General features: G+C 51.7%; 4 protein-coding genes across 4 annotated transcripts; 2 read left to right on the top strand and 2 right to left on the bottom strand.

The window, feature by feature from the left end:
* Positions 1-1,080: 1,080 nt before the first annotated feature.
* On the top strand, positions 1,081-2,280 carry PMZ80_000464 (uncharacterized protein; the record flags this gene model as incomplete). Its single annotated transcript, XM_064868915.1, has 1 exon — positions 1,081-2,280. The coding sequence occupies one exon, from the start codon at positions 1,081-1,083 to the stop codon at positions 2,278-2,280; it is 1,200 nt and encodes a 399-aa protein (XP_064734412.1).
* A 4,254-nt stretch (positions 2,281-6,534) lies between these two features.
* On the bottom strand, positions 6,535-7,671 carry CDC28 (Cyclin-dependent kinase catalytic subunit; the record flags this gene model as incomplete). The annotated part of the gene is made up of 4 exons (XM_064868914.1): positions 6,535-6,808; positions 6,860-7,023; positions 7,073-7,581; positions 7,635-7,671. 4 exons carry the CDS (start codon positions 7,669-7,671, stop codon positions 6,535-6,537), a joined length of 984 nt encoding a protein of 327 aa, XP_064734411.1.
* Positions 7,672-8,580: 909 nt separating this feature from the next.
* Positions 8,581-9,822, top strand: PMZ80_000462 (uncharacterized protein; the record flags this gene model as incomplete). The annotated part of the gene is made up of 3 exons (XM_064868913.1): positions 8,581-9,321; positions 9,377-9,421; positions 9,472-9,822. 3 exons carry the CDS (start codon positions 8,581-8,583, stop codon positions 9,820-9,822), a joined length of 1,137 nt encoding a protein of 378 aa, XP_064734410.1.
* A 153-nt stretch (positions 9,823-9,975) lies between these two features.
* PMZ80_000461 (uncharacterized protein) lies at positions 9,976-12,437 on the bottom strand (the record flags this gene model as incomplete). The annotated part of the gene is made up of 2 exons (XM_064868912.1): positions 9,976-11,296; positions 11,356-12,437. The coding sequence occupies 2 exons, from the start codon at positions 12,435-12,437 to the stop codon at positions 9,976-9,978; spliced, it is 2,403 nt and encodes an 800-aa protein (XP_064734409.1).
* Between the last annotated feature and the right edge of the window lie 205 nt (positions 12,438-12,642).

The raw sequence follows: 12,642 nt of genomic DNA, 5'->3' as shown, positions 1-12,642 counted from the left end.
TGCTGCAACGATGTAGCTGAAGAAGATCAACGCGCCGAGGACGTTTCCGCCCGTTCGCGGCTGCGGGATAGTGTCTGCTGCGGGCGAAGCGATGGCCCGATGGCACAAGAGAAGGAGAAGGCCCAGGCGCAACATTTCGGGTGAGACGGACTCCTGTATGTCTTGCTGCAGGTTTATCTGCACTTTCTGTGGCTGGAGTCGAAGATCTCACGCAGATCACCAGCTGGGGTGCATAGAGCGGCCAGACGTGGAGTTAGACATGCGCGACAAGCGTTGGCAGCTGCTGCGAGTATTATCTGCCCTGGGAGAAAAGTGTCCCCCTGTCAAAGGAAGCAGCTTGTGAGAAAACCAGAGGATCCTACGCCGCCTATGGCTAACACGCATGCAAGGTCAATTCTGGGTTTTTGGTGTCCTCGTTGGCTTGTGTGGCAGGAATATGACGAGCGCCGATCTTTATAGTGAGAAAAGGAAATAGGTTCTGCCGGGGACACTCGAAGCTCAAATCCGGATGCCCAGTAGAAAAGCTACAATGGAGGAATGTTCGCACAAACATATAGGTTGGCCAGTGTTACCAGAGTTAATCGGATGCTATATCCGTAAGTGCTCTGACGGTGCGACGTAACTCCATAGAGTTTCTCCTCTACAGTACAGAGTAATGTGAATGCTTTCTCCTTTTTTCGATACTGTTCCGGAAGACATGAGATAGCCGACCTTCCATCATTCTTCTAGTCGAGAATTGGATATAGCCAGGTAAGAGGACGGTAGTCATATTCTGCTATAGGTCTATACATGATGCATAGCAGTGGGGTGACGCGGTGGATCGGAGACTATTCGATTTGATACGTTCCTGGTCAACTCGGACGACCTTTTCAATGAACATCCCAAATTCTTCATGCAGCGTCACCGGTACTCCTAATCAACGAAACGCTCAAGCCCAAGATATTCATTGGCGTCCTGTGAAGAGAGATTCGGCCCAAATCTCAACTTGTATCAACCGGACCGACGCACTGATCTTACGAAGCCCGTCCCATCAGTGGCACAGGAACTACATATGCCTGCTTAACTGCCTATACACAGACCATGGCAGCGGAAGCGTCCCCGTGGGACCTCGTAGTCATCGGGTCGGGTGTCATCGGCCTCACCACAGCCTGCCTGCTTCAACAACGTTTGCCAGAGCACACAAACATCACCATTGTAGCATCGGAGTTCCCCAATCCCAGCCCCATGACCCAGGACTCATCGAATATTCCGCTAGCGCCAGCTGCATCGTCAGGCTACGCCTCAATGTGGGCAGGCGCCCACTACAGACCGATACCCTATCTGTCTCCCTCGAACTCGCAGTATGGCTCGTTATCCGGCACGCAGCAACGCTTCCAGTCCCAGCTCGCTTGTGAACACCATCTAGCTATCCGCACTGCAAAGATGATGAAGCAGCTTGCTCGCGAACATCCAGAGACAGGCATCGAAATCATGCCAGGGGTCGAGTATCTCGAGAATCCACCGGCCGAAAATCTAGCTCTGGAGACAGGTGATGTGTATGCTAGCCTGGATGATGGCTTTCGCGTAATCACAGCCACAGAGATCGAAGCTTTGAACAAGCGTGCTGAGCACGACATCGGAAGACAAATCAAGTGGGCATGTAAGTACGAAACCTATGTTGTCAACGTCCACGTTTACTGTGCCTGGCTTCTTCAGCGTTTCTTGAGCCAGGGAGGCCGGGTTGTGCAGAGGAGACTTCACAATGTTGGTGAGGCTTTGCAGGTTATTCCTGAAGCAGCTCGACCAATTGTCGTAAACTGCTCTGGTGTAGGTCTGACACCCGATCCGAAGATGAAGATAATTCGAGGCCAGACAATCCTGGTCCGTAATCAATATCACAGCACAACCACACGGCAGTGTGCAGATGGGACGTGGTCCTTCCTTATTCCGCGACCACTGGGTGGCGGTACGGTCATCGGCGGCACAAAGCAAGTAGGTGATCTTGAGACGAGCGCACGACCAGAAGAGAGAAAAAGGTTGCTTGACAGTGCAGTGCGGTGCTTTCCTGACTTTGTAAGTGACGTGAAGGACTTCGAAGTCGTGTCAGATAATGTGGGTAGACGGCCTTGGAGGGAAGGTGGGATGAGGATAGAGGTTGATGAGCTGGTGCAAGGTGGTGCGAGGATACCCATCGTTCACGGATATGGCGCCGGAGGAAGAGGCTATGAGTTGAGCTGGGGCGCCGCAGAGGAGATATGTAAACTGGTTGAAAAAAGTGGTAAGCCGCATGCCAGATTGTGAGTTAACGCCAGCTACACACCCGTTCGGCGCTGGTTCAAGCTCGCAAAGCCTTTAAATGGCCGATACACCTTCCGTATGCTGCAACTCAATATTTGGTAGCATAGCACGCCACGCACCGGGCGAAGAGCTGGCGTAGCGGTAAGGGCCATCGTCGATGCACGCCGTGTATTCCATAGTGGGCGTCCAAATGCATCAGACTCACTCGTCAGAGTGAGTGGCAGCAGAGCTCATGCAGCCCTATATGACTGATATATCAGTTCAATCCGCCCCTGCACCAAATGCATGCAAAACAAAAGCATCAATGTCGATGGTGATGCATGAAGACAACACACGATGATCTATGCGAGGCACGGCCTGAAGTGAGACGTAACGGATCACTTCTTGTGGTCGAATAATCAAAGAACTATGTCCTTTGCAGGAAGAAGCTACCATTAGGGTATGGACCGCAATGTGCCGTTTTCACTCGCCCACCGCCTCGGACCCACCTTCTCTTCTCATTGACACCGGCTGACTTCTTTCAGCATGCAGGCAGGGTCGACCAAACAGTGGGCTAGCACATCATGGTAAGCTAAAACTGTACATTAGGCATCCTTAACCAATAGCAATAAGGAGATACAATCAAGTCCAACCATTCGACGCCTCAAATGCATAATGGAAAAACTCCGACATTGAGATACTCTTCCAGCTCATGTCCATTGTTCGTATCCTGGCAAAGCCATCATCTCAGGTGGTTTGGCAACGGTCATGACTCCTCGTCGTGGCATTGGCTGAGGAGCATGCGCCAGGTCCTGATATCCACCGGTCACTGACCGAGTCAGATTGTCACAGTGTGGCCCAGCGGCCGGATGATCCTCGAGCAAGGGTCAAACAGTGATTTTCGGCAGACCATTCTACTCTTGAGAGAAGGATGGAGGGCTGGTCTGTGGTACTCAGGTAGTAGAGAGTGGTCACTGTAGGTTGGGATCTTGCCTGACGACTTGAATGCTAGACTTTCTTTGGTCATTGACAGGGAGATCTTGGGAAATCCATACAACATTGATGCGTAGCGCCAGCCAGGTATATACATTATGTGATGAGGCAGAATCCTTGGTGTCACAGTGCACGTTGCTTGCGGCATCACGTCCTGGTGTTGCTCGACTCGCTTTAGGCGTAGCACTGCCGGAAGTGGAGGCGGGGATAGAGCTGCTGCATGTTCGTCATTGGCTAAAGCCGACAGCTCACTCCAGAGCTGATCGTCCGCTATCTTCCAGCGTGGAAATGCCTGGTACTTTGGCATGAAGTGTCCCCAAAATCCTTCAATATCGTTGTCTCCGCCTCCTGCGACTTTCTCTTCTGACACCTCCTCCTCTTATGCCTGCACCTCCTTCTGACTCAAACCAACGACGATTTCTATCCGGTCTTTCCCATGGAATCTTGACCTCGGCAATGACAACGATGTGTACCAGGATAACGTGGTTGGGGGTCTTCGGCTTGCCACATTCGTGACTGGAAGCTCAAGTTGTCCCTCTGGTCGTGCTGCTAGACTGCCGCAGGTCCACGCTCGATACCGGAATGCGTCGAAGAGATTCGCACCCAATTATGATTGCAGCTCATGCTAACAGACTCGATGTCTTCGTGTGTTGGAGGTACCGACGCGTCGTCGCTGAGGGTATTGCTGCTGATCTCTAGTACCACGACTTCGAAGCCGAGTCCACCTAGTCGGAAGTACCCTCTATCGAAGACCTGTTTTGGTCGACGCTCACTTCGTCAAACACGGAAAAGATGGGTCGGAAATTGGATGCGGCTAGATGAGGCAACACCGCTGCAAGTATACGGAAAAATCAAGCAATACTGGTCGTGGATGACGTGGTCACCATGATGAACAAGGTCGGGCTCATCCTTCGAGAATGGTCATGACAGCGTCGATAATACCAAATATGTCTGATGTTCGATTTAGAGGGTACAAGCCAGTAATGAATGGTGCATGCCGCGGTGATTCGTCCAGCCAGTGGTCGAGGCATGACTTAAAAGGTATGTCGAGCTGCGCCAGGCTCTTAATGATCTGAGAAGGGCTATGGGGCTGATCAGAGGTCGACCGTGATGAACAGGTGGTGTCTGTCCTGCAAAGGGAAGGGCAGGACCTGCAAGCACATTGTTAGCATGGCTACTAGGTGAGCTCAGATCATGCGCTGCTCGTGGGCGCTGCACATGGAGATGGGTGTGCGCAGCAGACCACGAATACCTGACAATGACATGATCGATCACTTACTCAGTTGTTTGACTTGTGCTTTGGCGATTGCTTGTCATGTTGAAGGTTGGCTTCTTATCTTATCTGGTTGAACAGGACCTCAAGGAAGGTGATATAGGAGAGGACCTATCTGCTATTTGACAGTGACAGTGTGCACCTGCAGACAGTTTCTGGATTTGGGTCCCTGGGTAACTGCAAGCACAAGGTGACGTGTACTCGTCGTCGCTTCCCAGCAGCGGTGTGCAAACCGGTGAATCTGAAATCAATCGATTAACAACAGGAAATGATCGCCGTAAGCAGTTGGCTCCTGGTCGGTCTTGCACAAGATGGCCGCCTGCAGCCGTTGTTTTCCAGGGTCAGTTGAGTCAAGGGCGTTAAACAATTGTTGGAGAAGAGCTACCAGCCATGCAGGTCAAGAAATGGATGCAGTATTGTTTCAGGCACGAGATCTTGGGGTAGCCAAACCACGATTCTGTAACAGAAGTATTGTCCTCACAGTAATGAACAGCAGCAGCTTGTCCGTTCCAGAATATATTAACAGTCAAGCGAGCGTCTTCACGCGTATGGCCCCCATGCCTCGAGAGACGTCGTGCTCGAAAGAGGTAATTCATTTCCATAAGATATGAAATGAAAGTGCCCTGAAGTTCCCGCAAGTTCCTACGGCCCAATACTAGTTTGACAAAAGTTCTCGACCACGACTTCAGACTTGACCTGGCTTGACAGGACATGAGAGTCGTTCTTGTAGCACATGTTCCTGTCGACCTTGACTCCAGACGAACACATCTGGACAGAACGAAAACGTGACAACCCCGGGGGATGTTTGTTAGGTACAGAAGTTCTCCGATTGTGCGACCAGGAGTGGCACGATGATTGGCTTCGTAGGCCTCTTGTGTGACAGTATTCGAGGAACTGTTGCCATCATGCCTACGTGTATCTCGATTCCTTTGCGTTCGTTGCAGGGATCAAGTAGGTATACCCCACTGAGCCAGTTTCCACATGAGACCTTGTAATATAACTTTTGTCCTCTTTACCGAACAACAAAAATAGTAGTGTTCAACCGTTACGATGTCAAGCCAGCATCTCCAGACTCCGCATCGCGAGGAAGGACCTCGCTACGATGCAAGATCGCAAAGATGTGGATGCTTGTAGGACACGTCTTTGGTCAGGTGCTCATCACGGTGTAGTCTGCTCTCCTTAGTGAAAGCACAAGGTAGATGGGTAGTGCAACGATGACATCTTACCAGTTCGAGTTCCTTGTTTCTCTCAGGTGTTATTGAGTTCCTGAGACTCCAGACAGCACAACATGAAGGACACTGCAGGATGCAAGAAGCAAGGACCCGAACCGCCTGCCTCGATCCGGCACGCCAGTGAAGCATGGACCTTTCTGAACGCTCGAACAGTCATCAATGGACCTTAACCCAAGTGAGTAACGTCTGACTTTGCGAAGATCAAAGCCGAATACTACTCTCCCCTCATGGCATGGTCTGGTGACCCCCCGACGTATCGTGGCTTGATGCCACCGCATAGACCATGAGATCTTTCGCGTCGCAGGTCCCTCAGAGGCTGGAAGAGTGTTCGACACCGCGATGGGAGCCGCTTTAAGGCCGGTGTCTCTTTGACTCCAGTTTGATGTCAGCACGTAATGGTCTGGCCGAAAACCTCGTCCTTGACGATATCTTAGGCTAGTCAGCGTCATTTAGGTCTTACCTTGCAAGATGATCATGGCGTGTCCTGTCCGCATGACATGAAGTGATTTATCAGAGTACACGATGCATTCAACTCTGCATACTCTAGACATGCACCTGCTAATCGACTATGCTTCCATGTGTCCAACCTGAAGCACTGTGCGCAGCACAGCTACCATATGTTAAGATTTCTGGCTCGCCTTTAGTTCATCCTGCCTAACTTATGCATCCGTGGTTTTGATTCCATGACACCGTGTTTAACCAAGCCAGTTCGTACATCATAACGCCGTCACTCATCGCATACTCCATAATTCGTACATTCGGCCCATCGTTGCTGTTCTCTCAATGATACCCATTTTGCTTGCTCGACAAGACTGTCCGCTGCGAGTATACCGCCGTTCCTCCAGTAAAGTAATCGTGCAGGCATGCTTGCTTCGCGGAAAGTCGTCGTGATGGGTCATATTCGAGGAGTTGATCCAACAGGTCTAGACCGGCATCGTCAAGGGTGGGAGCGAGTTTCGATGTTGTCTCTCGTCGCCATTTGGGAAAGGTAGCCTTGAAATCGGGGAATGAGGTGACACCTGGCCATGTGTTCTCGTCAGGGGTGCCGAGTAGCCTGCATTATCAGATTAGAAGAGATCTGTCACAGAGGACTGCCTGAACATACTTGAAGATCTTGAAAATCTCATCAATCTCAGAGTCACCAGGGAACAAGGGCTTTCGCGTGCACATTTCTGCGAAGATGGCACCGACGGACCACATGTCGACACCTGTAGAATACTGTCGGCCACCGAGCAGAATTTCTGGAGCACGATACCAGAGTGTGACGACCTGTTTTCTTCGTTAGTGACCGTCCATCTACACATACCTATCCACGTACCTCGTGAGTATATGTCCTCAAAGGCACACCAAAGGCTCTTGCAAGACCAAAATCAGCCAGCTTGAGATTGCCATCTCGATCAATCAGCAGATTCTGTGGCTTGAGATCTCGGTGCAGGATTCGGTGGCTGTGACAGTATCGAATACCCTCAACCAGTTGTGCCATGAACTTCTTGACCATCTCCTTGCCCAAGCCTAGTCTCTGCATATCTTGCGAGCCCTCTGGTAGCGCTTTGCCTCTGCCACCTTCTGCGACGGGAAGTGCTTCCATGTACTTCTTCAGATCTAGGTCAAGGAACTCGAAGACGAGATAGAGTTTGTGTCCATCTGCGTGGACAATATTGAAAAGTCGGACGATATTGGGGTCGTTCATCTCTTTGAGGAGGGAGATCTCCCGAATGGCTGTGCTTGGTACACCCTCATCTTCGGCTTCGAGTCGAATCTTCTTGAGCGCAACGATTCTACCGCCGTTTTGTAGGTCGCGGGCTTTGTAGACGACACCGTATGTGCCTGCGGATATTCAGCAACTGTGCAGTTGAAGGCTCTGGTATACTTCAACACACCTTCACCGATCTTCTCGATCTTCTGATAGTTCTCCATCTTGGTTGTACCCCTCGATTGTTCTATTCAAGCTGTACAAAGATTGGTGAGAGGAGAAGTCTAGGAAGACAACAGCAGTATAAGTTGAGGAGACCTATATGCTAGTGACGAAGCCCATCAGCAATCTGCCGAAATTGTCTACGCTGTTTAGAGTGCTTGCATTCATACAATTGTGTTTTGTTGTGCAAAATGTCAGTGTCCATCCCTGACGGACAAGCAAAACAAACAAATGCCTACGCGACTCGGCGACTCGGGGTCCCTCCACGTGCCTGGAGGCAAACGCGTTGGCATGTGAAACCAACTTTTTAGACGCGTCGCCTGGTGTCCTTCAATTTCTTCAGCTTTCACCCTTGCTTGCTCGACGCCTCGTACCATCATTGAGGACAAAGTGAACCATGAAACTAAGCGCCTGTATGTCTTTACGGTCTGGAACATTCCCAATCATCCATGCTTGCATGAGTGTAGAATTTTGATCGCGGGAAAGCTCTACTAAGTCATCCACTACAGCTTATCTTTTGAAAGCTCGGACCGAGTCCCCCATCCTGGGATCTGCTCAAACACATTATGGTCAGTCTGCAACGGGTGAATGTCAGCATCACGTTCCTCGAGAGTTGCAAGTCGACGAGATGCAAGATTACGGCTAATTCAGTCCACTCGTGCTGTTCGTAGCACTCCTGCCGCATGAGTAGCGTGTCCGGCAGTGACCAGTCAATGCCTTTCATAAGCGAAGCACGAAAGGCAAATCTGCCTTGCTTCGCGACTGACTGTTTGCAGCCTAACCACCAAGATACCCGACTGCCAGGTGCGGCGTATAGGTCTCGAAATGTATGAGAAGACCGATCTGCGCTTCTACATGCAGTTTTTCAATTGTCAAGTGCAGGTCGATTTCGCTGGAAAGATCCTCCTCCAATGCGTGATTACGATAGACCAGACCCTCGCAGGCGCTCTGCTTCGTTACCAAGAGATTTGACAGTGGCAGGAAGAACAAACGATGTGTCAACAGCTGGTAGGAGCCGGCATGACTTCTCAGCCCATGCTTCCGCTAGAGTGTACGGCAATAATGTCATCAGTGGCAGCGCTCAAGTGCACCAGGGTGATGTGTACAACACGACATACAACGCCCATCAATATAGCGGTGGAGGCACGCCATCCCGTCCTGACCCCAGATCATACCTGAGCGACTCGGCGATGCACCTTGCCTCTGGCATTGCTGGCGGTCTTGTCGTCGCAGGACTGAATGGCCTCGTGCAACGATCACAACGTCCGCCTGCAGAATCAGGTCTAGTAGCCACTGGGGATCAATGGGGCCGACGTACGAATATCGGCGGCCCCGGAACGACTTCCTCCATTGAGCCGTACGTACAGTACGCGCCTTCGCAGGGTAGCATGAGGCCTCCAGGCACTGAATACGCTCCTTCGAGCGAAGACTTGAACGGATGGACATCACCTTCAGCCCGCTGGCCGCCCTTACAAACTCGTGGCTCCGAAGTAGTCCAGGAGTACCGGAGCCAGCTATCTGACGATAGAGTGACATCTCAATACAACGAATATTTTCTACCTTCTGAAGGTATCGAGCCAGATGTCATTGCATTCCTGATTTCCGAGTTCCTTGGGAAGGATGCTACCTGCAGACCTGCTAGACACAGTGATGTACCGTACCAACCACAGACGCTCTCAACCGGCATTCTTTACTGACCCAAGACAGGGCCGTCGGGGCTACAATATACGATGTTCTCGACCTCTGACAGTGGTGAGCTCGACAGGACTGTATGAGTATAGTGCCTAACTAAATGTGACTAGGAGATACTACAGGCGCTGAAGGAAGAGAGTGCAAAATACGCTCGGGAACAAAAGAATGCAACACTCAAAGCTGATGACGATGCACGGTATGTCATTCGCACGTTGCAGACCATTCATGCTAATAGCGACAGACCAGGTCCAAGACTAGACCGCAGAGAAGCGAGAAGCGGTCAGCCTGAGAGGGCCATGTACAACTCATTGGGAAGTACACCCAGAGATCTAAGAGATCAAAGAGACCACGAAGCCAGAAGTGGCCAGCCTGAGAGAGCCAGGTACATTTCGTTGGAAAGTACACCAAGGATTCCAAGAAATCAAACAGATCCGAGAGACCCAAGAAACCCTGTTCGGTAGCCATCCACGGCTTAGAACAGCGCAACAGATGCGACGGCTTGAACGAAGCAACTTTCGATTGTGCTATCACACCAAGACCATGGTGCACTCCTTACTCCCTTAAGCGCTCCTTGTCGGGATCTCTCTGCAGTCAGGTTGTCCTGGTCCAAGTCATTACGTCGCGGTAAGCAAACCCTTCATACCCGCAATCTTCGAGCTTACAGACTTTCGACTTCTCAACGTCAACACAGCAGCGCGTTGCGCCACGGGGACAACATCCTCCAATCTCACCTGCTGTCCTGCTTTCAACTCCGCGACCATCCCAGCCATGACAACCCCAAGCATGGTATCACCAACCCCATTGACACTCACAATCTCATTCTGCCCAACCACCTCAGCTGGTGGGAACAGACGCATATAGACTCCTCCGATTGGCCCGTTCTCATACGTCGTGCGCGAAAGGATATAAGGTGCTGAATCAGGGCTTGTGAGCCTAGGGTCATCACGTCCAAGGAGCATAGTCAGTAAACTGCCTTGAGCACCGAGCTTGGTGATGATGTTGGGCACAAATGGCAGAAGACGGATGATCTGCTGCGGCACACCTTCATCCGCTAATTTGGCGCCAGCCATCCTCACAAATTTGTCGCGCGAACCAGCGCTGCTCAAGCCAAATGAGTCGATCGTCTGCCACCACGCTTCGGACTCGAAGAGCTGGCTCTGTTGTGCTGCTTGGTGCATGGAGGCTAGCTCTAGTTTGTTTGGTGTCGCAAGACTTATGAGATTGCCTGGCACAATTGCAGCTGACTTACCAGCCATAGCCGCGTTGCTGTTGTGGAAAAGTCGAGCAGCTTTGACAGTGCTCACCGGCTCAAATGCCACGGGAATTTTGTTCTTCTTGGCGGCAAGAAGGATATTTGAGATGATACTCGTCGACCAGTTTCCATCTACAACTATCCACTTTGGCTTGGGATCCTGACTGGCGATCAGATTCGACCAGTATTCTGTCTCTTCGAATTCTGGATGAGAGAAAATGGAGAAGTCGCCCATTGCAAGCATAAGGTCTTTGTTTCTGTCGTTCACTGCAACATACTGTGCTGTTCGTGCGCCTGTCTCAGGATTCAGCACGCGCAGTGAGCTGGTATCGATGCCGCTGCTGGCCAAGTCTTGAATCAGGGTTTTGCCAGCCAGGTCATCTGCGACCACACTCGCCAGAGAAACTTGAGCACCAGCATATTGGGCTGCTGTTGCTACGTTTCTGCCGACTCCGCCTGCTGATTGTGAAATAGAGGCTGGGTTTGAGGTGTGAAGAGTTGGCGAAGTCTCAATCAGGTTTGTGTCGAAGGGAGAATAATCGCACGATGTGTCAGCTGCAAGTGCACCTATCACAAGGATGTCGTTCTCTTTTGGAGTCTCAAGCCGTGGTTCAGCCTGCGGTGTCCGTTCCGCCCTAGTTCTGGAAGATGGTGGTAGTTCTGGGACAGAGATCTGAGCAGCTCTGCGAGCTGTTAGCAGCTGTCACGTCTCTTTGATGCGTCTTCTTCAAACAAACCTCACCCATATGCGCCATCTTCTTCATCTTGCCTTTGGAGCTTGCAAAGCTCGACTGCGACCTTGGTACCACGAATCACATTGGCCTCGATCAGAGCCTTATTTGCAGTCACCGAGGCACCATTGCTCAGCTCTCTAATCCTCTTCAGCACATAAGGAGTATTCTTCGACCCCGTAATACCCATCTCATCCGCCTCCCTCACAGCAGTAGCAATAATCCCATCAATCTCCTCCCTCTTCATCGCCGCCTCAACCGGCACCGGGTTCGCAAACAACAGCCCCGAATGCACAGGCAACGAAAACTGCGCATGCACAATCGCAGCCGCATCCGCCTCGCTCTGTATCGTCTGCGGACTCCTCACTCCACTATCCCGACTGAAGAACGCCGGAAAGTCCACTGCACCCTCGCGCCCATCCGCAAACGTACCAACGCCCACACCCTGCGTCTCAAGGTACTCCAATGTCCTCGGTATATCCAAAAAGCTCTTACACCCACTACTAACCACACACACCGGCGTCCTCCCCAACTCCGTAAGATCCGCAGAAACATCCATGCTGTTCTCCCCACCCCTATGAACACCACCCAGACCCCCCGTAGCAAAAATCTTGATCCCCGCCAAATGCGCCAGTATCATCGTCCCGCTAATCGTCGTCCCCCCATTGATCTTCTGCCCTCGTATCCCGCCCAACCCCCCAATAAAGCCGAGATCTCGCCTACTGATCTTCCATGTATCTTTGCTGCCCGCGGTGGAGATCAGCCGGATCAGCTCCTCGGGTTCGAGGCCCACGCGTGCTATGCCGTCGAGGATGCCGATTGTTGCGGGGACACCGCCATGCACGCGGACGAGGGACTCGAGGTGGGATGCTAGGGCGATGTTCTCGGGGTAGGGGAAGCCGTGGGTGTAGATTGTGGTTTCGAGGGCGACGACGGGTTTGTTGGTTTGGAGGGCGTGGGTGACTTCTTCGTGGATGGAGAGGAGTTTGTTGGGGGTGCGTGTTGAGAGGTAGCGGTGGGAGGGTTTTGTGCGTGGTGTAGAGTTACCACGTAGGGTATGTAGAGCGCTGGCGCGCTGCCATACCGGGCGCATCGTTGAGCAGGGCTGCTGCTTCGAACACAGCTTCCTAGGACACGCGATGAGCTTGAGCTTCGTGCATACTATTTTACCGCACTGCATATTGGAATTCCTTATCGGCAGGCGGACTTGTCCGGGGGTCGATTGTTTACTCTATTGGGGTACGTACCCACCAGGCGGTTGACAAAATAATTGGCGTAGTCCTCGTTAGGCGCTTCAG

This window comes from Knufia obscura, assembly GCF_036327395.1.
Source record: "Knufia obscura strain CCFEE 5817 isolate CBS 148926 chromosome Unknown scaffold_1, whole genome shotgun sequence".
NCBI classification, from domain to species: domain Eukaryota; kingdom Fungi; phylum Ascomycota; class Eurotiomycetes; order Chaetothyriales; family Trichomeriaceae; genus Knufia; species Knufia obscura.
This window is presented reverse-complemented; position numbering and strand designations above follow the sequence as displayed.